The sequence below is a fragment of the Maniola hyperantus genome, chromosome 10 (assembly GCF_902806685.2).
Source record: "Maniola hyperantus chromosome 10, iAphHyp1.2, whole genome shotgun sequence".
Lineage (NCBI taxonomy): Eukaryota > Metazoa > Arthropoda > Insecta > Lepidoptera > Nymphalidae > Maniola > Maniola hyperantus.
In genome coordinates, this window is record NC_048545.1 from 3,197,082 (window position 1) to 3,223,799 (window position 26,718).

General features: G+C 35.3%; 1 protein-coding gene and 1 long non-coding RNA gene across 2 annotated transcripts; one reads left to right on the top strand and one right to left on the bottom strand.

Moving 5' to 3' along the window:
• Positions 1-11,224: 11,224 nt before the first annotated feature.
• LOC138402845 (uncharacterized) lies at positions 11,225-15,204 on the bottom strand. The gene is made up of 3 exons (XR_011237189.1): positions 15,076-15,204; positions 13,898-14,091; positions 11,225-12,616 (listed from the first exon to the last, which is right to left on the bottom strand). It is a non-coding gene; the product is annotated as an uncharacterized lncRNA (long non-coding RNA).
• A 5,560-nt stretch (positions 15,205-20,764) lies between these two features.
• Positions 20,765-26,354, top strand: LOC138402836 (uncharacterized). Its single transcript, XM_069501180.1, has one exon. It carries the CDS (start codon positions 21,321-21,323, stop codon positions 22,521-22,523), a length of 1,203 nt encoding a protein of 400 aa, XP_069357281.1. The 5' UTR covers positions 20,765-21,320; the 3' UTR covers positions 22,524-26,354.
• The last annotated feature ends 364 nt before the right edge of the window (positions 26,355-26,718 follow it).

The window sequence follows — 26,718 nt, forward strand, 5'->3', positions numbered from 1 at the left end:
ATTTTATTATAAAACTAGATGATGTCCGCGACTTTATCCGCGTTAATTACAATACTCGAAATAATAGTAAAACCCGATTGGCGATACCAAAATTTAATTTAGCTATGTTGGCCAGAAGTCTACAGTCCACACTAAACCAACAAACAAACATACTTTCACATTTATAATATGGGTAGTGTGTACTGATGTATTAAGTTAACCCAGTGCACAGACACCAACTGTGGTTCTGTGGCACTGAGTAACAAAATATGCCATAATATACACATTATACATCCTATAAGATTAATAAAAATAAAAAAGGAAAAAGTCCAAAAAATTAAATTCTTAACAACAAGCCGTCCCGTATCAAGAAATTCGGTGGCTCATGTACATGAGTCAGTTCTGATCGCAGGAAATCCTTCGTAACGATGCTTATCGTGAACCGCGCCCTGCATCCCCCTCCGTGGGTGCATCTCCAAGTTTCGGAGTGATGGTGTACAGTGTTACGATAGTATGTATAGCCGTTGACGACTGCTAACTTGACGCCATTTTGCTTTCTTACCCACTGCACTAAAAGTATAAATAGTAATATTATAATTAATGTAAAAATGTGTGTGTGTCTGTTTGTATGCTAACTTTTCACTGCTCATCCGTTTACCCGATTTTGATGAGGTACCTCTTGTCCCAGAAAATCGAAGAGTTCGCTAAACTAAATCCACGCGGACGAAGTCGCGGTCATCATCTAGTAGACCATATTCTCGCAAATAAATATTTCTATTTTTATATCAAAATCCAGTTTTATTTTGAGAATATTCAAGAATCAACAAGTACAAGATATCAAATTCTAAACAACAAGCCGTTCCGTATCAAGAACTTCGGTGGCTCATGTACATGAGTCAGTTCTGATCGCAGGACATCCTTCGTATCGGTGCTGATCTTGATCCTCGCCTTGCACACTCCTCCGTGGGTGCATCTCCAGGTTTCAGTGCGCTGATGTATACTATGACGATAATATGTATAGCCATTGACGACAGCCACATCGCTGCCATTTAGCTTTCTCACCCACTGCACTGAAAGTATAAAGATCAAAAAATGAAAATTAAATTTTCGTATAAAGCGATATGCGTCCCAAAATCGATGTAGAGACACATTTCAAATGTTCAAAGAATCAAATTTTGGCCTCAAAAACTACAAATTTGTTTATTTATTTTTTAATATTATAAAAACTTAATTTATTCTTTAGGGAATTACGAGAGCAAAAACACGATTGGCACAATTTGACTCGATACAAAAAAATCGCAAAGTTTCCTCGAAATACGCATTTTTTACACAACCGTTAAGAGAAAAGCCAGTTTTATTGGATTGATATTAAACAAATTTCAATAAAATTTCGTATTTATGTTCAACGTTTAATACAGGGATTACAGTATTATTTTATAGTAACAGAGCACATAGAATCTCTTTATATAAAAATGAATTGCTGCGCTGAATGTGTTGCTGATCGCAAATCTCGAGAACAGCTAAACCGATTTCGTTAATTCTTTTTTTATAATATTACTTGAAGTACGAGGACGGTTCTTACGGAAAGAAAAAAATAAAAAAATAAAAAATTGAAGTTCGCCGGGGCAGCTAGTTTTAAATGCAAATATTTATAAAAAGCGTGCAACTGCACTCGGGCCCTACGGCTACAAGATATCAAATTCTTAACAACAACCCGTTTCGTATCAGGAGTTTTGGCGGCTTATGGGCGTGAGTCAGTTCTAAACGCAGGAAAACCTTCCTATCGTTGGTGATTTTAAACATTGACTTGCATCCTCTCCGGGTGCATCTCCAAGTTTCAGTGAGGCGACGTACGTCGCAACGATTGTATGTGTAGTCATTGATGATCGCTATGTTGACGCCATTTGGCTTCTTCACCCATTGCACTGAAAGAATAACGTCAAAAAATAAAAAATAAGAGTTCGTTTGCAATTCTTTGCAAATATGTTACAAATAATCAAGTTTTTCGGTATCTTATGTGGCTAAAATATACTATCGTCCTTTATCTCCAAAGGTGGGTAAAGTTTTTGATGAAATTAATTTTTGATAGTATAAGAACGATTTTATATTTTTTAACGAAGATTTAACGAATTACACCAACACCCGCACAAACAAACATTTTACGTAGGATTATACATTTCAAAACTACATTTAAATTTAAATTGTATAACACATGATTTTTTTTTAATTTCTCTCCTAAAATGTTTGCACACTATGTTATGGGCTATGACCTGTGACTTTATTGTATTCTTCAATTTTTCTTATTAATATCCTTGCAAATAAATAATTAATTATATTTATTTATATTTTCAAAAAATTATTTTCACGGCCCATCCGTTCAACAGAGTTTGACGAAATTTGGTACAAAGATAGCTTGCATCTCGAGGAAGGACATAGGCTACTTTTTATCCCGGAACATCAAAGAGTTCCCACAGAATTTTTAAAAATCTAAATCGCGGGCATCATCTGGTTAATAATATTAGTATGGATTTACAAACATAAAGCGGTGATACCCTAGTTGGTAAGACATCCGCCTCCTAGACGGGGGGTCCGAAGTTTGAACTGGGCCACGCACCTATATCTTTACGGAATTAGATACGTTTTTAGCAATTAAATATCACGCGAAGGGAACATTATAACGAAACCCGCATGCTTGAGAGTTCTCCATAATATTCTCAAAGGTGTGTGAAGTCTACCAATTCGCAGTTTTTTTTTAAATTTAAAGACTAGCGCTTGGCTGCAATCAGACCTGGTGGCAAGTGATGATGCAGCCTACTATCGAGCGCCCTTTCCTAGAAGATGGCCAGCGTGGTAGACTATGGCCAAACTCTTCTCTGAGAGGAGACCTGTTCTTAGTAGTGACCCGACGATGGGTTGATTATGATGATAATAATGATTTCAAAGCACCGTCTTATTTTTCTTCTTATTTTCCTTCTTAAAGAAGACGGAAATTAAATTGATATTTTCTATTTTCAACCCTAAATTTTTGTTCATTGTTGGACATAGACCTCCTTACGGTGTTGTGCCAGTCTCACCATCTTAACAGTGTCGTCAGACTAGCGCTGATTGCCTTTCCACATTTCTCTTCCTTTTACTCAGTCTCCATTCCAGTAACGGACGGTCCATCAGGTATCTGAGTTCACAGACGTGCCAAGCCCATCTTGAATTGAACGAGTCCTGTGCTCTTGCTTGTTGTGATACGTTTAATGAGAGATGTACTGAGTATCGCCTGCTCTATTTCACGTTGTCTTCGTGTACTTCGTTTTTGTTTTTTGTTTGCCGTAGTCTTACTTAGAGAATTTTAAAAACAATATACTTAATATAGTTGAAACTTTGTATTAAGTTCGTCGACGAAATTAAAATTTTAATAAACAAGCCATCTTATTTTTTAAATTCGTTTTATTTACAGAATATTCATTACACAGACAGTTCTCAAATTCGCACTTAAAATCCATTCTGTATTAAGAACCGCGGTGGCTCATGGATATGAGTTAGGTTTGACCGCAGAACCCATCTCGTATCGTTTTGAATCGTGAAAATCGACTTGCATAGTGTTCCATGGGTAGTCATCGATAGGTAGTCTTATTCAGAGAATTTTAATAACAAAATATAGTAGTTCATTCTTTGTATTAAGTTCGTCAACGAAATTCAAATTTTTGAAAACAAGCCATCTTGTATCACGAACTTCGGTGGCAGATGGAAATGAGTCAGATCTGATCGCGTGATAAGTTTTGTTTCATTGATGATGGTGAACTTCGACTTACATGGTCCTCCGTAGGTACATCGCCAGGACACAGTAGTCCGATTTGTCTTATGGCGATAAAATGTGTAGCCATTAACGACTGCTATCTCGGTGCCATTATGCTTTCTCGCCCATTGCACTGAAAGTAAGTATATAGGTCAAAGAATAAAAATTATATCTCCGACATACTGAATAAAAATTGTATTTTGTGCAATACAATGTAATATATTAAATTAAGACCAATACTCTCGTAAATAAACAATTTAGTTTTATAATCTCAAAGTTTCGTTTTATTTAGAGAATATACCTTACAGACAGTTCTGACTTAATAAGACCTCAAATTCTTACTAACAATCCATTCCGTAACAAAAACCACCGAGGCTCATGGACATGAGTCAGGTCTGAGCGCCAAATAACTTTCGTATTATTGGGGATCGTGAACTTCGACATCCATGGTCTTCCATGGGTACATCGCTAGGTAGTCTTATTCCGAGAATTTTAAATACAAGATACAGCTCAAACTTTGAATTAAGTTCGTCAACGAAATTCAAATTTTGAAAAAAAAGCCATCTTCTATCACGAACCTCGGTGGCAGATGAAAATGAGTCAGATCTGAATGCTTGATAACCTTTGTTTCGTTGCAGATGGTGAACTTCGCCTTACATGCTCCTCCATAGGTACATCGCCAGGACACAGTATTCCGATGTGTCTTATGGCGATAGTATGTGTAGCCATTAATGACTGGTATCTCAGTGCCATTATGCTTCCTCGCCCATTGCACTGTAAGAATAGAGGACACAGAATAAAAATTGTATCCAACATACTGATTCACGATGGTAAATGTAGCCGTTGACGACAGCTAAATCAGTGCCATTATGCTTCCCCACCTACAGCACTGACGGTATAAATAAATGCCTGTGAATAAAAATTGTATTATGTGTAATAGATTAAATTAAGACCAATATTCTCGTAAATTAACATTTTAGTTTTATAATCTTAAAATAACGTTTTATTTCAAACATTTATTACATACACGGTTCTTACTTAATAAGACCTCAAATTCTAACTAACAATCCATTCCGTATCAAGAACTTCGGTGGCTCATGGATATGAGTTAGGTTTGAACGCAGGACCTCTTTCGTATCGTTGCTGATCGTAAACTTCGACCTGCATGTTCTTCCATAGGTACATCGCCAAGTTCCCGTCTTCCGACATACTTGATAGCAGTAGAATGTATAACCGTTGACGACCGCTATTTCGGCACCGTTTTGCTTCCTCACCCACTGCACTGAAATTATAGAGATAAAAGAATACTCGAAATTATATTTTTTGTAAATCAAGTCCAAAAGTTACTCTCGTAAATAAACCTTTTAGTTTTATAATCTCAAAATTTCGCTTTATTTACAGAATTTTCATTACAGACCCAGTTTCAACTTAATAAGGCCTCAAATTCTTACTAACAATCCGTTCCTTATCACGAAGCTCGGTGGCTTATGGGCATGAGTCAAGTCTGACCGCAAAATAACTTTCGTATCATTGATGATCGTGAACCTCGACTTGCATGGTCTTCCACGGGTACATCGTCACGTACCAGTGCTCCGACATACTGAATCACTATAGTATGTGTAGCCATTGACGACTGCTAACTCGGCGCCATTTTGCTTTCTCACCCACTGCACTGAAAGTAAAGAAGTCATGAAAATTGTGTTTTGTGGAACAGATTAGATCAAGATCAATACTCTCGTAAATCAACATTTTCTAAATATATAAAAGGTAAAGCTGACTAACCGACTGACTGACTAACTGACTGAATGACTGATCTATCATCGCACAGTTCACACGACTGGATGGATCGAGCTGAAATTTGGCATGCTATTACGATGTAGACATCCGCTAAGAAAATATTTTTGGAAATTCAATCCCTAAGAGAGTAAAATAGGGGGTTGAGCACAGTCCACGCGGACGGAGTAGGAGCATTAGCTAGTAATTTAATTTAATTTATTTATTTTGTAGAGACAAACAGTTACAATTAGATAAATAGATAGTATATATATATATATATATATATATATATATATATATATATATATATATATAAACACTTAAACCTAAGCAGTCTCCAATGAGACATTAATACTTATAATAAAAAATATACTTATATTAATTTTATGATTTCAAAAATTTGTTTTATTTACAAAATATTCATTAGGTGCAATAGGTACAGATACGGTTCTAATGTAATAAGACCTCATATTCTCACTAAAAATCCGTTCCGTATCAAGAACCTCAGTGGTTCATGGATATGAGTCAGGTTTGACCGCAGGACCACTTTCGTATCGTTGCTGACCGTGAACTTTGACTTGCATGCTCTTCCATAGGAACATCGCCAAGTTCCCGTCTTCCGACATACTGAATCACAATAATATGTGTAACCGTTGACAACCGCTGCTTCGGCACCATTAGGTTTCCTCGCCCACTGCACTAAAAGTATAGAGTATTTATTTTGTGTAAATTAAGACCAATAGACCTACTCTTGTAAATAAGTACATATGAAAAGCAGAAATAAATAAAGAAATATTTTCTTTATTTTTTTCTGCTTTTCATATGTACTTATTTACTTACAAAGAATAGTAATAGGTACACATTATGACCCTGTTAGGGTATGGCAAAGTAATCATCAAAATAAAATTTGGTATTATAAGTAATTAATTTATCTACATATTTATAATGTAATCATTTTAATAATCTCAAAATTTCGTTTTATTTAGAGTATATTCGTTAAAGGTCTAGTTTTAATTGAATGAGACCTCAAATTCTCACTAAAAATCCGTTCCGTATCAAGAACCTCGGTGGCTCATGGATATGAGTCATGTTTGACCGCACGACCATTTTCGTATCGTTGCTGATTGTGAACTTCGACTTGCATGCTCTGCCATGGGTACATCGCCAAGTACCAGAGCTCCGGCATACTGAATTACAATAGTATGTGTAACCGTTGACGATTGCTAACTCGGTGCCATTTTGGTTCCTCACCCACTGCACTGGAAGTATAAAGGAATAAAAATTGTATTTTGTGTAATAGATTGAATCAAGGCGAATACTCTCCCAAATAAATATTTAAGTCTTAATCTAAAAATTTTGTTTTATTTAGAGAATATTCATAACAGACAGAGTTCTAACTTAATAAAACGTGAAAGACGTTAAAGTTTCACAAACAATCCTTTTCGCATCACGAACTTCGGTGGTTCATGGCTATGAGTATGGTTTGACCGCAGGACCACTTTCGTATCTTTGCTGACCGTAAACCTCGACCTGCATTCTCTGCCATGGGAACATCGCCAAGTTTGCGTCTTCTGACTTACTCGGGTACTGTAGTATGTGTAACCATTGACGATCGCTATTTTGAGACCATTTTTCTTTTTCACCCACTGTACTGAAAGCATGAAGTCAATAAATAAATGCGTGTATTGTGTAGCATATTAAATTAAGACTAATCCTCTCGTAAATAAACATTTTAGTTTTATAATCTTTAAATTTGGTTTTATTTAGAGAATATTCGTTACAAAGACTTCAAATTCTTACTAATAATCCGTTCTGCATCACGAACCTCGTTGGTTCATGGTCATGAGTCAGATCTGAGCGCATAATAACTTTCGTGTCGTTGATGATCGTGAACCTTGACTTGCATGGTCTTCCATGGGTACATCGCTAAGTACCAGTGCTCCGATATACTGAATCACGATAGTATGTGCAGCCTTTGACGACTGCTAACTCGGCGCCATTTTGCTTTCTCACCTACTGCACTGAAAGTATAGAGGTCAAAGAATTGACATTGTATTTGTTTAATAGATTGAATTAAAAACAACACTCTCGCAAATAAACATTCTAGTCTTAATCTCAAAATTTCATTTTACTTAGAGAATATTCATTATGCACAGTTCTAACTTAATAAAACGTAAAAGCCGTTAAATTTTCACAAAAAATCCTTTCCGTATCACGAATTTTGGTGGTTCATGGTTATGAGTTAGGTTTGACCGCAGGACCACTTTCGTATTTTTGCTGATCGTGAACCTCGACTTGCATGCTCTGCCATGGGAACATCGCCAAGTTTGCGTCTTCTGACATACTTGGGTACAGTAGTATGTGTAACGGTTGACGATCGCTATTTTGAGACCATTTTTCTTTTCCACCCACTGTACTGAAAGCATAGAAGTCAAAGATTAAACAACATTTTTTGTGTAGCAGATTAAATTAGGACCTAATTAAATTAGGGTCCCTGACTTGCAATAAAATGATTTTATTTATTTTAATTTTATTTAACATTCATAACAGACAGAGTTCCAACTTTAAAACGTAATAGGGGTTAAATTTTCATGAACAATCCTTTCCGTATCAAGAACCTCGGTGGTTTGTGGTTATGAGTCAGGGTTGACCTAAGGACCACTTTCGTATCTTTGTTGATCGTGAACTTTGATTTGCATGCTCTGCCATGGGAACATCGCCAAGTTCCCGTCTTCAGACATACTTGGTTACAGTAGTATGTGTAACCGTTGATGATCGCTATTTCCAGGCCATTTTGCTTTTTCACCCACTGCACTGAAACTAGAAACGTCAATGTCATCGACGACATTTGTAGTATAACGCGTAAAATTTAACTCCTCACGCGCCGTTTTACCTTTATGTGTCAAATTTCATGTCAAAAGTACGATTTTAGTCCTTATTTTAAAGATGAACCGTACTTTTGACATGAAAGTTGACCCATAGAGTTAAAATGGCGCATGAGGAAACATTTTGCACGGACTGTAAGTATATTTTTAAATTCAAAGTTAGAGCAGCACTGTTACAAATGATTCGTACAATTGATTAAAATGGCGCGATGGATTATGTTGAGTCCCGTTGTGATAATGACTCGTGTAACTGGGTCGAAATATCGTATTAATTGTGGTAGCTAAGTACTCGTTGTTAACATCATATTATAATTGATATGGGTTCGATAAGGAGATAAAATAAATTGACAATGTCAAACTCCAAAATTATGATAGGCATAGCACATAGCTTAGTAGGCTCCTGCGGTAGTAGAGCGGTGCGGGAGGGTGATAGTTGTTACAAGTTGACGAATCACAGTTCTCGCGTCACGTCATCACACCCCTCCCGCAACGTACATATTTGTATCGAATCATCCCTCAGTTTGGTTGTAATACCTTAATTCAGTTGAATAATTTTATTATTTATTACATTTTTCAATGAGAAAAGAATGTTGTAAAAAAACATATAAACGTATAAAAATAACACATTTTTTCAAATTAATTAAAGTTTTGATACGACGACGCGACGCCAAATAGATGAGCCCGTCCACGGACAATCTTCTAGGTATAGTCTACGCGGACAAAGTCACGAGCAACAGTTCTACCTTAATAAGACCTCATATTCTCACTAAAAACCGTTCCATATCAATAACCTTGGTGGTTCATGGATATGAGTCAGGTTTGACCGTAGGACCACTTTCGTACCATTGCTGACCGTGAACTTTGACTTGATGCATGAGTTTTGCTTTATGCCTACACAAGTATAAGATCAAAAGTCGAAAAAAGCACATATCAAATTCTTCTAAAAGTTTATTAAAAAATTGGTGCTTATTCAAATTTTCATATATATTCCATTGTGTATTATAAACTGCGGCGGTGGATGGTTATGCTTTAGGTCCGCTCTAAATATCATCTTAGTATCACTGTATGCGGTGAACCGGGCCTTGCAGTCCCCACCCTTTGTACACAGCCAGGCATCAGTACTTTTACTCTTCACCCTACAATAGTAGGTGAAGCCTTCGATGACTGCCAATTGCTTGCCTGATTCTTTTACCACCCATTGCACTGAAAAAAGTTTGCATAAGTGTGCTTTTTTTAACATGAGTAAGACGCACAATCCAATCCAATTTCCAGGTCCAATTTCGAGAAAGAGCTTGGCCGAGTTAGTTAGGTCCCAAGGTGCTGAAATGGTGACGTTGCACGGGAAAGCTTTGGAAAGAAGTGTAGGAAGGCTCCGTACCAGGTAGACGGACGACAACAAGGGAGTCACAGGGAGCCCCTGGATTCAGGCGGCGCAAGACCGTGACGTGTGGAAGTCCCTACAACATGAAGATATTTTTTGGAACAATTTTGGTATGTAAATGCCAAAAATATCTTCATGTTTGTGATGGATGAAGCCTTATAATATAGATAGGTACTTAGTTCATTAGTTCAATGACCAAAATAAAATAGACGGACTGCAGTAAGTTCCAAGGAGCACCAACTAGACTTTGGGACCAATATGTGAAAAGTACAATACAATACTTTGAACAGTGGCAACACAGTTGTCTTTGGTTTTGTCTATTAATATGTCCGACCTAGTTGTGTGAGGAATCATTGCATGTTTTATAAAGAAGTCGACATGTTAGCTATGAACCTAAATTAAATACAGATATTCAAGCTTCCAGAAAAGTACTTTTATTTCATAAGTCCTAACACAATAGACTTAAGAAATTGGATGCTCAATACCAGGCACATTGGGCAACAAAATGTATGAAAGCAGTAGGACAACAAAACTCGAAGAAGAATTAAAAACTCTTTATTACATATACAAAACAGAATTGCATGCTAATAAAAACATAATCAAAAGTATAAAGATGTAACTAAGTTCGTTTTTATTAAAATTTTCAAGAATTAAGCGTAAATGTAGCGTCTAACCCTCTAACAAATAAACCTGGAATAGCGGTGGAATAGTCATACTCTGTTTTGTCTTTTTCCTTCAAATGTCAAATTACTGATGACAGAGAAAGATAAAACAGAGTATAACTATTCCACCGCTATTCCAGGTTTATTTGTTAGAGGGTTAAAGTTACACGTTTCATTTGCAAGGAGCTACTGTATGCAGGCCGCGCAAGACCGTGGCATGTGAAAATACTACAAGATACCTGTCTAGATGTGTACGTCTATCGGTTGACGATGATGATGATGATTACAGATTTGACTATACCATACCAGTATATTTTATTTTGCTTATATTTCATTATCTCTAGGCATGTAAAAGTAAGATATTTAAATTTTTAAGAACATGCCGTCGCGTATTATAAACCGCGGCGGAGAGTGGTTATGCTCTAGATCCGCTCTAAATATAATTTTAGTATCATTATATGCGGTGAACCGAGCCTTGCAATCCCCACCCTTCGTACACCGCCATGCACCTGTGGTTTTACTCTTAATACTGCAGTAGTAGGTAAACCCGTGGATGATAGCCAGTTGCTTGCCTGTTTCTTTTAACACCCATTGCACTGAAAAGTTTGTCATTACTCATTATAAAGTCCTGTCGTTAGTTTGTACATATCGCAGGGAAGAGAGGAAATAAAATATTTCTCATTTTCACAGGTAAGTATATCATGAAATCCTGGAAGAAGCAGATTTCACAAAACAAATTTATTGAACACAAAGATAGGTACCATTTTTATATTTACTAACACTGGTAAAGGATCGGACACTACCAAATCTTATAAATAAATAAATTTATTTATTTTACTCCCTTACGGCAGGCGGTTACGCACTCATCCGATCCGAGTCCGTGAAAATACGTTCCTTTTTGTTTGGTATGGTAGCTTAAGACATACTTATGTCGTAGATATTTTTTATATCCGTATTTTCACGGATTCGGATCGGATGAGTGCGTGATCACTGTTAGATGTTAAATTTTCAAAACCCCTTCTTAGCGCATGCCTACGTCATAATAGCTATCTGCATGCCAAATTTCAGCCCAATCTTTCCAGTAGTTTCAGCTGTGCGTTGATAGATCAGTCAGCCAGTCAGTCACCTTTTCTTTTTATACTATTGAGATTTCTAGGCAAGTAAAAATTAGTCGTTTATTCATTCAAATTTTCAAGAACATGCCGTCGCGTATTATAAATCGCGGCGGAGAGTGGTTATGCTCTAGATCCGCTCTAAATATCATCTTAGTATCATTATATGCGGTGAACCGAGCTTTGCAATCCCCACCCTTCGTACACCGCCAGGCACCTGTGGTTTTACTCCTTATATTACAGTAGTAGGTAAAGCCGTCGATGACTGCCAGTTGCTTGCCTGAGTCTTTTACCACCCATTGCACTGAAAAGAAGTACGGAGTGAGTCAATTTCAGTCAATCAATCAATAGACTTTTTTGACGACCTCTTTGGTACAGTGGTGAACGCTATGATCTTAAAACATAAAAAAAACGTTTTCAAATTGTTTTGTTAGAAAACATCAGTAGAACTTTAATTTTAAAACACACTGTTTCCAATGACATCACAAAATATGTTCTGTAATGATGCTTATAAAAAAGATCTTACCGTAAACGAAAAAAAACAGATACAAAGTAGGTACATTTTAATAATTTTATTAAAGTGTTTTTACCTACACTTGATGGTAATTCTAAACGGACTAAAGGCTTCTCAAGGCCGTGATAGCACAGAGGGATGCAGGTTCGATCCTGGCCGGTTCCGTGGAAAATACTTTGAAATAAAATATCGTTTCCTATAATTTATTATAGATTACTTGCTGAAGATGACACGAGTTCAATTCTCAATTGTTGTACAATTTGTTCCCTTTTCTTTTTTTCTAAGTATCGGTTCGTATTTTCTCTCCATTTTTTCCTTTGAAGCCTCTTTTCCCATGGTTTCATATCGGCCACACTCTTGATATTTTTTCGCTCTTTTCGTTTTAGATATCTAAGTCTATCCTTTTCTTTTTGAATTGCATACATCTGTGGGTCATTTTTTACTTGGTTGTACTTGTTTTGTTTGCGTAGTCTATCCTGGGCAAGCCTTTCTTCCCTAGTTTTTTTACGCCTTTCTTTTCCTGTAAAATTACATAGATAAAATCAAAAACTAAGCAGTTATAGTACCTTCAGTTAATGTACCTTTTAACTTATTGAGTAATTAATTTAATTGTTATAGACTTTACGCAAAGAGTCTCAGTTTAAGTTTAACTATTTAGAAGTTCTAGTTAAGCATGTTGAGTTAGCCTGTAAGTGAGTATACATTGATAGTCCTACGTTTATATAAGTCGTCATAATTAGTTTTCTTTGCATACCGTTGGCTTCCTATTAAATAAAATAAAATAAATAAATGAATAAAAATAATGAATTGATAACTCTACAGGTAATGAATTCGAATTAGTTTGAGTAAGATTCTGAAGTTATATTATCATTATATTCCAAAGTTATTTTTATTATTGCAGTAACAAATATGTTTAATAAATAAAATATAGTAATTATAATTAACTAGCTTATGCTCGCGTCTTCGTCCGCGTGGACCACATGACTTTCAAACCCCTATTTCACCCCCTTAGGGGTTGAATTTTCAAAAATCCTTTCTTAGCGGATGCTTACGTCATAATAGCTATCTGCATGCCAAATTTCAGCCTGATCCGTCCAGTAGTTTGAGCTGTGCTTTGATAGATCAGTCAGTCAGTCAGTCAGTCACCTTTTCCGTTTATATATTTAGATGATAATCACGTGACTACTTTCTAGTTCAACGGTGATGGTATGTATCAATTTAATATATTATTTCTACAACTTAAATTTATTAAGTTTAAATTGTAGAAATAATATAGGTACATATGAGTGATCGATTCTAAATTTAAATTTCGAATTTGAAATTTATTAGCAGGAATAGCACTGCGTGACCTATAAACTACCCGTGACTTAAGGAATCCGTGCAAAAATCTTCTTTTTCTTCACACGTACCTATCGTAATATTTTTCCTTGACTGACTTAAAATGTAAACTAGTAGCTTCCCGCTGAAATACGTATCTTCAAAGGGTCTAACTAAAGTGCCGAGCAAATCACGTCGCTTACGCATTTCTCCGAGAAGGTTCCTGCGATTTGTTTATCTTGTAAGTCAGATAACGGAAACTAATAAAGAAATTAGTACGCGATAGGTTGAAATGGCAATCGGGGAGGGAACGCCGGCATATCCGCACAGCCCTCGTGCTAACCCGGCGCGGGATAGCGCGGGTGACGTGCGAGTGTATCCCCTTGCCTCATACCCCGATTGCCATTTCAACCTGTCGCGGACTATAGGTACACCCATTTTACGTCATATGTTTAAGCACTCTGAAATCAAGATCATTGCTAACATGTTTTGGGGGTACGTGACTGTGCTCAGTCATTATTCTAACAAGACCTTCCGGGAAAATCTTGATCCTTGCTTTACATCTTCCGCCTCGAGTACACCGCCACAAGGAAGCATTCTTACTTTTCGGTTCACGGACGTAGGTGTATTGGTCTAATATCGCATTTTCGTTCCCATTCTTGCTTATAACGAACTGGACTGGCAAAAAAAAGAAAAACAAACGTTTAAGTAGTCTCCGATATAACAAACAGAAAAAAATAATGTTATGATCTGAATAACATAATATAAACTTATACACGTTTACTTGCATATTACACACTTGAAACGATTTTTTTTTAAATAAAATGTGTTACTCACACTATATTTTAAAAAATATTGTCAATTGCAACAAAAAAATGAATTAAAAAAAGGAATTTCTTCGGATCTAGGTAAGTAAATACATGCGGTGGAAATAGCAAGGAACATTTTTCGAACACTGGCTTTAATATTTCAAAATTAAATCTGTCGGTAGGTACTCAAAATTATAATAACAATCTCATAAAAAAAACTTGCAATATGGTCTAAAAATTTCAAACAAATCGGTGTAGGGCAACAAAGAAGAGGTTTTCCTCTAGTTCGTTTTTCAAAAAGTCAAAAAGTATTCGGAAAATATTTCTAACTCACAATCAAGGACGTATTAAGTCAACCAATTCATGATCAAGGACCCTGAACGGGTTCGGAATTTAGTCGACTTTAAACCGATTTAAATATGAATAAAACAATGGCGCCGATTCTCTTGTCTTTCTCTAAACTAAATTTAGACTATCTGCATCTTTTTCTTCTTAATATTGCTAAAAAGGGACGAAACATGAATTTTACATTTAAAGACTCTCAAATTTAAACACTAGGCTTGCGACTGGTAGCTAAAGTCACCAGGTTTGACAGCTCTAAATTAAATTTAAAACTGTCTAACTGTATCTGTCCTTTTCTAAATGCGTTAGTAAGAAGAGGATGCGAATAGGTACTCTAAAATTTAGGTGTGCACATAATCAATACCAGTTTCTTACTATACGAGCAAATTATAACTTTTTTAAACCCTAAAGTAATAACCATTGCTTATAGAAAAATTCGGTGGCGCATGATCATGGATGAAGATAAAATTAACGACTTGATATTCCGAGTTTAATGTGAAACGGCCTTTACAGTGTCCTCCTTTAGTGCAACGCCAAATCTGTTGATCGCTTCTAAGGCCCCTCTTATCTCTGTAGAAGCTGTAGCCTTTCAATATTGCAATCAGGTTTCCTTGGCTGTTCTTAGCGAAAACCACTGGTGAAGGAAAATAGGCTTAAGATCTCATTAAAATAGTCATCGATGTTAACTGATGTAAATGATTGTAAAAGCAGACAGACTGACAGACAGACACACTTTTGCATTTATAATATTAGTATTGAAGTATGGATGATAAGCCATATAAGACGCACATATAGAGCCACATATTTTATTAACATATTTTTATTTTCTTAGATGACATATGTAATTCTACAGTTCTGATTTATTATCTAGAAGAAAACAAATTCAAAGTTTACATATATTAAATGTAATATCGAAAACATTACATTTAATTAATTATTAATTACATATTGTAATCTAGAACTAGTGATTATATAGAACCAAATAAAACAAATAAAGTTAAAGGAAAGTAAAGTAAAGAAATTAATAGTAAAACTGTGGCAGAGGTCCTAACAAGATACCTATGTCCAACAGTGGACGTCTATCGGTTGATGATGATTAGACTAGATGACCTATAAGTACAGTACATCCCTAGTTCGGACTAAATTAGTACTTTATAAATATAAATAAATAAATAAAAAGTTTATTTTCAACTAGATAGATAGATAGATAGATAGAAATACTTTATTGCACACAAAAAATATTACATAACATGACAAAAACAAAGAAACTAAAACTAAAAGAAAGATAAGAACTAAAACTAGATGATACCCGCGACTTCGTCCGCGTGCATTTAAGTTTAAAAAATCCTATGGGAACTCCTTGATTTTCGGGGATCAAATGTATGTCCTTCCCCGGGATGCAAGCTATCTTTACACCAAATTTCATCAAAATCTTTAATCTTTAATCTTTGATCTTTAATCTTTATTTGATAAAAAAAATTACAAGGTATATATAAGTAAATCGGTTAAATAGATGGGCCGTGAAAGCTAGCAGACAGACAGACAGACGGACAGACAGACACACTTTCGCATTTATAATATTAGTATGGATTATTTTGTTACACACATACAAATCAGTTATTTCAGAAAAGTAAAATGTTAAAGAACATTAACCCTCTAACAAATAAACCTGGAATAGCGGTGGAATAGTTATACTCTGTTTTGTCTTTCTCTGTCATCAGTAATTTGACAGTTGAAGGAAAAAGACAAAACAGAGTATAACTATTCCACCGCTATTCCAGGTTTATTTGTTAGAGGGTAAGATTTTACATTTAAATAAACGTATGAACCTAAATAGTTTAGTACATGTACCTATAGGAAAACAAGTGTACACAGTGAGTGTGTGTTTTGCGTGTGTGGGTGTGTGTGTGTGTGTGTGTATGTGTGTGTGTGAGTGTGTGAGCGTGTTAATAAGAGAGTGTGTAGTGACTTTAGTCGAGTAGCGAGTAATTTAGTAGCTAAAATACTCGCTACCGACTAAAATCCGAACTAGGCATAAGTTTGAGTAGAGTTAGTAGTTTACGCGCGGAACTGACTACTCGTACTCGACTAAAACGTAAGTTTGAGACTTGTTCAACCGGTGAACCAGGGTGGGGAGCGCGAGCGCCGAGCGCGGGTTATTCCCGTTGAGTCACACCCCCGTGTGTAAAACACTGTGACACAAGGTGCCAACAATTTCAAAACATTCCCGTTGTGTAACACTGTTACACAACGGGAAGCGGGCTACTCGTCCGAAAAAATAGAATAAAATTGATCGACTCGACTAAATAATTTACTAATCTACTCGACTAAATTTTTGGTGGTCACACACATTTAGTTACTAAATTACTCCATCCGAACTTAGGCTGAGATCTATAGAGCGCACTTTGACTTTGCTCAGACTTAAGATTGAGTTAAAACGAGACAGATTTATGTGAGAGATATAGCTCTTTCTTGTTTTAACTCTGTCTTAAGTCTAAGCTAAGTCAGAGTGCGCTCTATAGATCTCGACTCCAAACTCCGACACTACTTAGTAAATATCCTACGTACATAATATACACCATCACGTATAATATAATTCGGTGGTTCATGGTCGTGTGTGGACAGGAACTGCCATATGGAGCCGTCCGTGGTCACTTTGAAGCGGCTCTTACAGTGGCGACCTCTCGTGCAACGCCAGATGATCTGCTTGGACCTCATGTCTCTACAAAAGCTGTAGCCTTTTATAATCGCTATTTCTTTCCCGACACTGTTTCTCGTAAAAATTACTGCGAGAGAAAAAGAGATATTAAAAATTTGCCCTTTGTTAACATAAAAGAAAAAAAATTGCTGGTTTTTACATCTTTTACAATGTGGCTAATTCCATTGTACACAATCTCTAAACTAAACCAAAATCACATGCCTAAATCAATTGCTATCCCTTTCATAATACTGCTCGCGGAAAAGGATAGCATTAGATTTAGACCTGTTAATTTAGTTTAGTTTAGAGATTGTGTCCAAGAGAATCGGCCCCAATGGGGCCGTTTCGTTAATTTAAATCTTGATACTTGATACTAACTTGATATACAATTGGTTTTGAATTTTCCTACGAAAATTGTAGTAAGCTACCCGTGACATGAAAAGCTAGTCGCTAGTCTTCTTCTTCTTCTTCTAAATATATAAAAGGATTGACTGACTGACTGATCCATCAACGCACAGCTTAAACTGCTGAACGGATCAGTCTGAAATTTGGCATGCAGATAGCTATTATGACGTAGGCATCCGCTAAGAAAGGATTTTTGAAAATTCAACTCCTAAGGGGATGAAATAGGGGTTTGAAATTTGTGTAGTCCACGCGGACGAAGTCGCGAGCATAAGCTAGTATCTTATAAAAGTTAAAGATTCTGGTGTAAGTATGTTGCGCAGAATAAATTAAATTGAGCATTGTTTCCATTACTTTTTAATTCCTTTATAACTATGATTAAGTATGTAAATAATTGAATAATATAAAATAAACTTAACTACCTATACCTAAAACCTAATCGATACCCAATTTTATAGTTGCATCACTCCTTTGGATAATAGTAATAGTATAGAATAAGTATATTTTTATTCAAGTAAACTTTTACTTTGAATCGTGCTTTTGAATCGTCAAATAATTTACCAAATAATTTACTAAAACTTACTAAATAATCTATAACTTTTATCATTATACACAATTTCAATACTAACAGTGTGTTAGTTGGTTGGTCTCCTTTATTCAAATCCGTAAAGCAACTTAAGCATTAAAAATAAAGGAACTACTAATATCCAAACATCTTCACAAACTTTTAAATGAATGCTTGTCTTTCTATCGGCCGGTTCGTGTTCGTGTTTCGTTGAAATTTTGTACGGTTGTTGTTGACACATCCGTGAAGATTTCTAAAATATTTTAGCGTTTAAACTACCGTGAGTGATTTCCATTATAAATACTATCTGTCCCGGCTTACTCACGTGTGTAGTCGACGTTAGCCCGACTAGTTTCGAACCCATCCGGGGTCCTTTTTCAAGGGAGTCCGTCCGCGCACGCGCCGCGGTTTTGACTAAACCAAAACCGCGGCGCGTGCGCGGACGGACTCCCTTGAAAAAGGACCCCGGATGGGTAAACCAAAACCGCGGCGCGTGCGCGGACGGACTCCCTTGAAAAAGGACCCCGGATGGGTTCGAAACTAGTCGGGCTAACGTCGACTACACACGTGAGTAAGCCGGGACAGATAGTATTTATAATTTCTAAAATACTATACCACCACACATAAACAGAATAGGTAGCGCACGAGACGTATTAAAACGCATCCCGATAATTAATTATTTTTATAATACTTTATTAAATTAAAAGTTAATTATATGAAAGTTAAAGTTAAAGATAAAAATATAACATATAATCTGAATAGAATTAAGAGTAAGTAAGTTAGAAGCGAGCGAAAGCGGTGATGGCTTTGTGGTTATGGCGTCGTCGGTCTTCTATTCGGAAGGGTCGGGGATTCGATCTCTCTAACTTTGTGGAGTTAGTTTTAAGCGATTGCTTGCTTTAACGGTGAAGAAAATTTTTATGAGGAAACCTCCATGCTTAAGATTTTTCCATAACGTTTTTTAAAAGTGTGTGAAGTCTACCAATATGCTCTTGGCCAGCATAGTGGACTATGGCCAAAACCCTTGTCATTCCGAGAGGAGACCCGTGCTAGTAGAAAGCCGGTAATGAGTCAATGATAATGATGATGATGAAATAAGAAGTAATCCTACTAATGTAATAATATTTTTTTTTTTTTGCAACACTTACATGTACTTAAATGTATCAATCATGCAAAAACGGCTGAACGGATTTGGATGAAATTTGGAATGGTAGGTTACACCTTGGAGGCTACTTTTTATCCCGGAAAATCAAAGAATTCCCGCGGGGTTTTGAAAAATGTAAATCCACGCGGACGAAGTCGCTGGCATCAGCTAGTAATTTAAAGTTTGGGGTTAATATTCTTCTTTTTTTAATAATTGGTTCGCGGCCCATCGCGCCCCACTCATTTTGAACAAAATTCCATTACGTATCTCGAAATGGGGCCTCTCATGATTGTGGCATAAATTTGGATTGATCAATCCATCGAATCCCGCCAATGTGAACCGAGCTTTACAGTATCCAGCTGATGTACACCGCCAAGTGACTCTGTCTTTGTTGACGGAAGATTTGTAGAATGTAAATCCATTAACAATCACGAGTTGTTTGCCGTTTTGTCTGTGTGCGTATTCCAGCATCACTGTAAAGGAGATATGTATATTATAAAAACATAATTTATATTATAAATTAGTAAGTATTTTTAGGGTTCCGTACCTCAAAAGGAAAAACGGAACCCTTATAGGATCACTTTGTTTTCTGTCTGTCTGTCTGTCAAGAAACCTACAGGGTACTTCCCGTTGACCTAGAATCATAAAATTTGGCAAGTAGGTAGATCTTATAGCTGACATTTGGGGAAAAATCTGAAAACCGTGAATTTAGGGTTAGATCACACAAAAAAAATTAAATTGTGGTCATGAACTAATAATTAGTATTTTCAACTTTCGAAGTGAGTGACTATATCAACTGGGGTGAAAGCATCATATGAAAGTTCTTTACCTGTACATTTTAAAACAGATTTTTATTTATTTTTATGCATCATAGTTTTTGAATTATCCTGCAAAATGTCGAAAAAAAACTACCGTAGTACGGACCCCTCATTGCGCGAGCCTGACTCGCACTTGGCCGGTTTTTTAATTCAGATACTACTGCAATCTTACTGGAAGTGATGATGTAGTCTAAGATGGAAGGTTGCTAACCTGGAAGGGGTAAACCTATACCCCTTCGGATCCTACACGGCATCATACCAGAACGCTAAATCGCTTGGCGGCACGGCTTTACAGGCATGTATACCTATTGTATGGAATGTATTTCATTCAATTTATATTAGAAAAGTTACGGCTTTAGGTGCAAATAAGTCAGACACTTAAATTTTTTCCATCATTTTTAATTGATGTTAATTATACTTAATTAAACAAAATATCAATTAAATGTATGACCTCATCGAAACTAAATTCTGGCTTCACTGTAGTGTAGGCTTGGTGTGTCTCCAACCGTAAGCCCGGTGTAACACCAGCTTGCACAAAAACTGCTAACGTTGCACGTTACATTGTATTAATGCATTCTCGATTATTACACGCTTTACGCTCAACATGATCAGACGTTTTATTTCTATCATCATCACCAACACCAATCACCACATGGCGACCCTGCTCTAAGGACTTGAGAAGAAGCGACGAAGGTAGAAAATGGGGAAGAAATATCCCAAGTAAAAAGAAGAAAGAAGAGACCATCGTTGTGGCGCAAAATGCCAATGGCGAGGCCAGCGCTAGGCGACTTTACTCGGAATTGGAATTAAGTGATATTTTATTAATAGTGGTGTTGTCGATAATGATGATGGCTATTGTATGGTATTTTTATAAAAAATGTCAAGAAAAATCAATTAATATCTTACGAAGAGAAATGAATGCAGGCCATATGAATGTTGTAACGAGGCCCCCGGAGATGGTGACTTCAGCGCATATTTGAGCCCCGCGACGCGACGTTCCGAGAAATTTGGCCGACGTGACCCGACCCAGTGTTTGTGAACAGTGTACCTACGATGTGAATGGAATGTACTGTGACCTTTTTCCGAGAACTGCACCTGTTACTTAAGTGCGAACTTATAAAATTAATATATGGAATTAGAACAATTAGATACTATATTAGTGCAATTAAATCAATTAAGGACTTATTTAGTGAAAATCGGACCTAGTAGGAGAAAAGGGGACTTGTTAGTGAAAAAGTACAGTGAGGCAAATAAATGTTATAATAGTTATTTAGAAGTAATAGGGATAGTACAAGAAAAATTCGATAAAAATGAGTATACACAGGACACTCAAAAATATGTATTAGGAATTAAATATAAGGTAGAGAGTTTATATAGGGATATTTTTAATTTGTGTAATTTTCAGGAAACTTCCACAGACAAGATGGAGAGTAAGGTAAGTTTTGATTTGAAAACCGCGGTAAACTTGTTGCCTATTATGACCGACGATGAAAGTGTTACGCAAAAATTAATAGATGCAATTGAACTTTATAATTCGATGTTAAATACCGAAACTAAATGCTTACTTGTGAATTTTATCTTGAAAACACGCCTTTCGCGTAATGCTAAGCTACGCCTTAATACAAAATACGACGATGTAGAATCTTTATTGCGGGACATGAAATTGCATCTGTTAACTAAAAAATCCGATGTAGCGTTACAAAGTAAACTACAATCGACCGTTCAGGCCAATAAGTCGATTGAAGAATTTGGACAGGAAATTGAAAAATTATTCGTAGAATTAACGATTTCACAGGCTGACGGAGAGCCGTCAAAATACGAAATTTTGCGGCCATTAAATGAAAAAAATGCTATAAAACGGTTTGCAGATGGATTGCGGAGCCAAAAATTAAGCACGATCATAGCCGCACGCAACTATAGCACTCTGAAAGATGCAATAAGAGCAGCGGAGGACGAATCCTTAGTGAATCCTCCTCCTCCTTTCATGACATATCAAAGAGGTCAATTTCGTGGTAGACGTGGTTATAATAACTTTAATAGGGGAAGGCCACAATATTATCCAAGGTCATATTATAATAATTCGTATCATAACAACGATCACTTTCATAATAATTCCCAAAGATATTCCTATTATAATCGTGGTTTTTCATCTGCCAGAAATGCGGTCAGGGGTGCAAACCCAACTCGAGGTCGTGGTGTTACATATCAGTGGCAAAATAACAATAGGAGTTCACGAGGAGCTTTTACAAATAGGAATCAGAGGAAAATAAATTATGCTGCTCCTTCGTCAACTGAAAACAACGAGAGTTCAGAAAAATTTTTTCGTCCCTAAATTCATTTTATCAGGAAATAGCATAAATTGGGTGAATTTTAGGCGTTACGGTCAGACAGTAGACTTATTAGTGGATACAGGAGCATCAATTTGCGCTATTAAGCGAAGTTCATTAAATAAACTTAGAAATCAACCACAATTTTATGCTGATGAGTTTGAGATTCATGGAGTTGGTGGCGGTCTTATGTCAGAAGGTTATGTATTTTTAGATCTCTACAGCTATGGCAAAAAATTCATACAAAAATTTTATGTGTTTCGTAATTTACCATGTAATTCATCTGGAATTTTAGGACAAGACTTTCTGTTAAAATACCGTGGGATTGTGAACTATAAAAATAAGTGTTTAATATTAAGGAATAGATTTAGTACTGTAAGATTAGCGCTTAACTTTGATGACGTGTTAGAAATAGAACCTAGATGTGAAGTTATTAAGTATATTCCTACTAATCTCAATAAAGATTGCGTAATTGTAAGCGATGAAGTGGCTAATGGTGTATTTATAGCGAATTCAATTTGTTCGCCAAAAAATGGGTGTTTACCTGTTAAGATATTAAATACAACAGAAAATAAAGTAGTTTTAAGAAATATTAAGCCTATTGTGCATGATGCAGATGAGTATTATATAAGTAAGTTTAGTTCTAGTTTATTAAGCCCGTCACGCACGCGTGAATTATTTTCTTTATTAAAGTTGGAATCTTATTTGAATAAGGAAGAACAAAGTACAATTGAAAATATTTGTGCTAAGTATAGTGATATTTTTCACTTACCAAATGATAAATTGAGTGTAACGAATATTTACAAGCAAGACATTAAATTGAAAGACAATACTTCAGCGGTTTATAGTAAACCATATAGGTTACCCTTTGCACAAAAACAAGAAATTAAAAAACAGGTTGAAGAGTTACTTAAAAATGATATTATAGAAGAGTCAGTTAGTGATTGGTCAAGTCCATTACTTATAGTTCCAAAAAAGGTAGATAAATCAGGTGAAAGAAAATGGAGAGTTGTTATAGATTATAGAAAGCTTAATGATAATATAAAAGATGACAAATTCCCACTACCCAATATCACAGATATTCTAGATTCGTTATCAGGTTTCATATATTTTTCACATCTTGATTTATCGCAAGGGTATTATCAAATTGAATTAGATCCAGAAAGTAGAAAGTATACTGCTTTTTCGACTGATCAAGGTCAATATCAAATGAAAAGACTGCCTATGGGTCTGAAAATTAGCCCAAGTGCTTTTTCTAGAGCAATGACAGTAGCTATGGCAGGATTGAATTATGAAAAATGTCTGATATACCTAGACGATTTAATAGTTTTAGGTAGAAATTTGGAAGATCATAATAAAAATTTAATTACAATTTTTGAAAGACTTCGAAAAGTTAATCTCAAGTTAAATCCTTCAAAATGTGAATTTTTGAAGAAGGAACTTTTATATTTAGGCCATGCTATTTCAAACAGTGGAATTTTACCAGATCCAGAAAAGGTGAAAGTGGTAAAGAATTATCCGGTTCCAAAATCAACTGATGATGTAAAACGTTTCGTAGCATTCGCTAACTACTATAGAAAATTCGTAAAAAACTTTGCAGATATTGTCTTACCTCTAAATAAACTCGCAAAAAAAGATGCAATTTTTAATTGGTCATCAGAATGTGAAGAAGCTTTTAACACATTAAAAAATATTCTAATTAATCCTCCAGTATTGAGTTATCCAGATTTTTCAGAAAATAATGAATTTGTTTTAGAAACAGACAGTTCAGGTTTTGCAATAGGTAGTGTATTATGCAATAAAAACGGTAAACCAATCGCTTATGCGAGCAGAAATCTAAATAAAGCAGAACTAAATTACCCGATTATAGAAAAAGAACTACTAGCTATAGTATGGTCAGTAAAATATTTTAGGCCTTATTTATATGCTCGTAAATTCAGGATAAAAACAGATCATAAACCATTAATATATTTATTTGGAATGAGAAATCCTACCAGTCGTTTAACAAAATTTAGACTTTGTCTGGAAGAGTATGATTTTGTTGTTGAGTATGTAAAGGGAAAGAGTAATGTAGCTGCAGATGCATTATCTCGTATGATTGTGGAATCTAATGAGTTGAAGAGTATGAATGAGAAGTATGTAAGTGAGAAGAATGTTAATGTGATGACACGTGCTCAGACTAAGAAAGCGAGAGAATGTGAGAATAATAATATTATTACAAACAAGGACGTACCGGCATTTAGACAACATGTAGACAACGTAAGGACTGATCAACCTAACGTTGTTGAGATACTAAAAAAGACTACTAATGACACGGAACTGACATTAATCGATAAGAGAAAGTGGTTTGATATTTTAAATAATAAAAGACTAAATAAACGCGTTTCAAGAAATAAAAACTACATGTACGTTAAGGAAAAGTTGACTATATATTCATGTTTGAACCCAAATTCTTTATCAATAAGGACGCGAGACGACTTGTTGAAAGAATTGGAAGATATGTGTGAAGAGATAAATATAAAAGAGCTCGTTATAATTAAAAATGAAGATAACTTGAAAATGATTAAAACAATGTTAAATAAAATAAAAGATGATAAAAGTAAAAATAAAGAAAATCTTAGGTTTTGTGTAATAAATAATGTGGAGAGAATAAGTGATAATGATAAAAAGAAACTTATATTAAATGATTTCCATTTGTTACCTACAAGTGGACATGCAGGAGTAAGGAGAACACTTAACAATATTAAAAAGTATTATTATTGGCCAGGGATGGAAACAGATGTCATCGAGTTTATTAAAAAGTGTATTAAGTGTCAAAAGTGTAAGCATCATAGATATATTCGAGAACCTCTAACTGTAACTACGACAGCATCTTCAGCTTTAGATAAAGTATTTTTAGATATTGTTGGTCCCATAGATAAAGATGATTTTGGATATAAATATATACTAACAATTCAATGCGAATTAACAAAATATTTAGAAGCATACCCATTAGTTACAAAATCAGCTGAAGAGGTTGCTAAAATTTTTGTGGAAAAATTTATTTTATCTTACGGCGTTCCAAGGATTATTGGCACGGATAGAGGATCTGAATTTATTAGTTCTATAATGAAAGAAACTTGTACAATTTTAGGTATTGAAAAAATGTTATCGACTGCTTATCATCATGAATCTATTGGTGCGTTAGAGAATACACATAAAGGGTTAGGTAATTTTCTTAGAATACAAACTAACGGTTTTCCAAATTCATGGAGTTCTTGGATTCCCTTTTGGAAATTTTCGTACAACACAACAGTTCATAGTGAAACTAAATATACTCCTTATGAATTGGTATTTGGCCATGCATGTGTATTGCCTAACAATCTGACATCAAAAGTTGAACCTTTATATAACTTTGAAAATTATCCTCTTGAACTTAAATATAGATTACAAAAAGCTCAAAGTGATGCGAGAAATAATTTAATTAAAAGCAAGGAAGCAAGAAAATTTAAATATGATATAAAAATAAATCCAATTTATTACGAAAAGGATGATTTGGTTTTGGTTAAGCAAGAGAATACTAAAAAACTGGAAAATTTATATAAAGGTCCATACCCAGTGGTAGAAGATGTATCTCCAAATGTTAAGATAATTATAGATAATAAAATTAGATTAGTGCATAAGAATAGAACTATTCCTTTTTATGATTAAGTTCTTTATGTGTAAGATTTCTTTATTTGTTTTTTTTCTTTCAAAAAAAAAAAAAAAAACGGTAGAGGTGTAGTGTAGGCTTGGTGTGTCTCCAACCGTAAGCCCGGTGTAACACCAGCTTGCACAAAAACTGCTAACGTTGCACGTTACATTGTATTAATGCATTCTCGATTATTACACGCTTTACGCTCAACATGATCAGACGTTTTATTTCTATCATCATCACCAACACCAATCACCACATCACTTCGAATTATTATAAGTTATAACTTACATGAAATAATCGACAATATGAATAAAAGAAAGAAAGAAAGAGAGAGAGAGAGAGAAAGAAAAAGTGTTTGTTTGGTGCCACAATATATTAATAATAATTATAAATTATTCAAATCTATTACGAATACTCTGAGTTGACTCTGGTGAGTCCATTCGTTAATCTTCTCCTATTTCCCTTGTTCACGCCTGTTAAAGCGTGACCAAGATAAATATTAGATTATTCTATTTTTGTTGTGT

Coding starts and splice junctions, on each gene's coding strand:
- LOC138402836 (XM_069501180.1), top strand. CDS start 21,321: ATGGAATTAGAACAATTAGATACTATATTAGTGCAATTAAATCAATTA.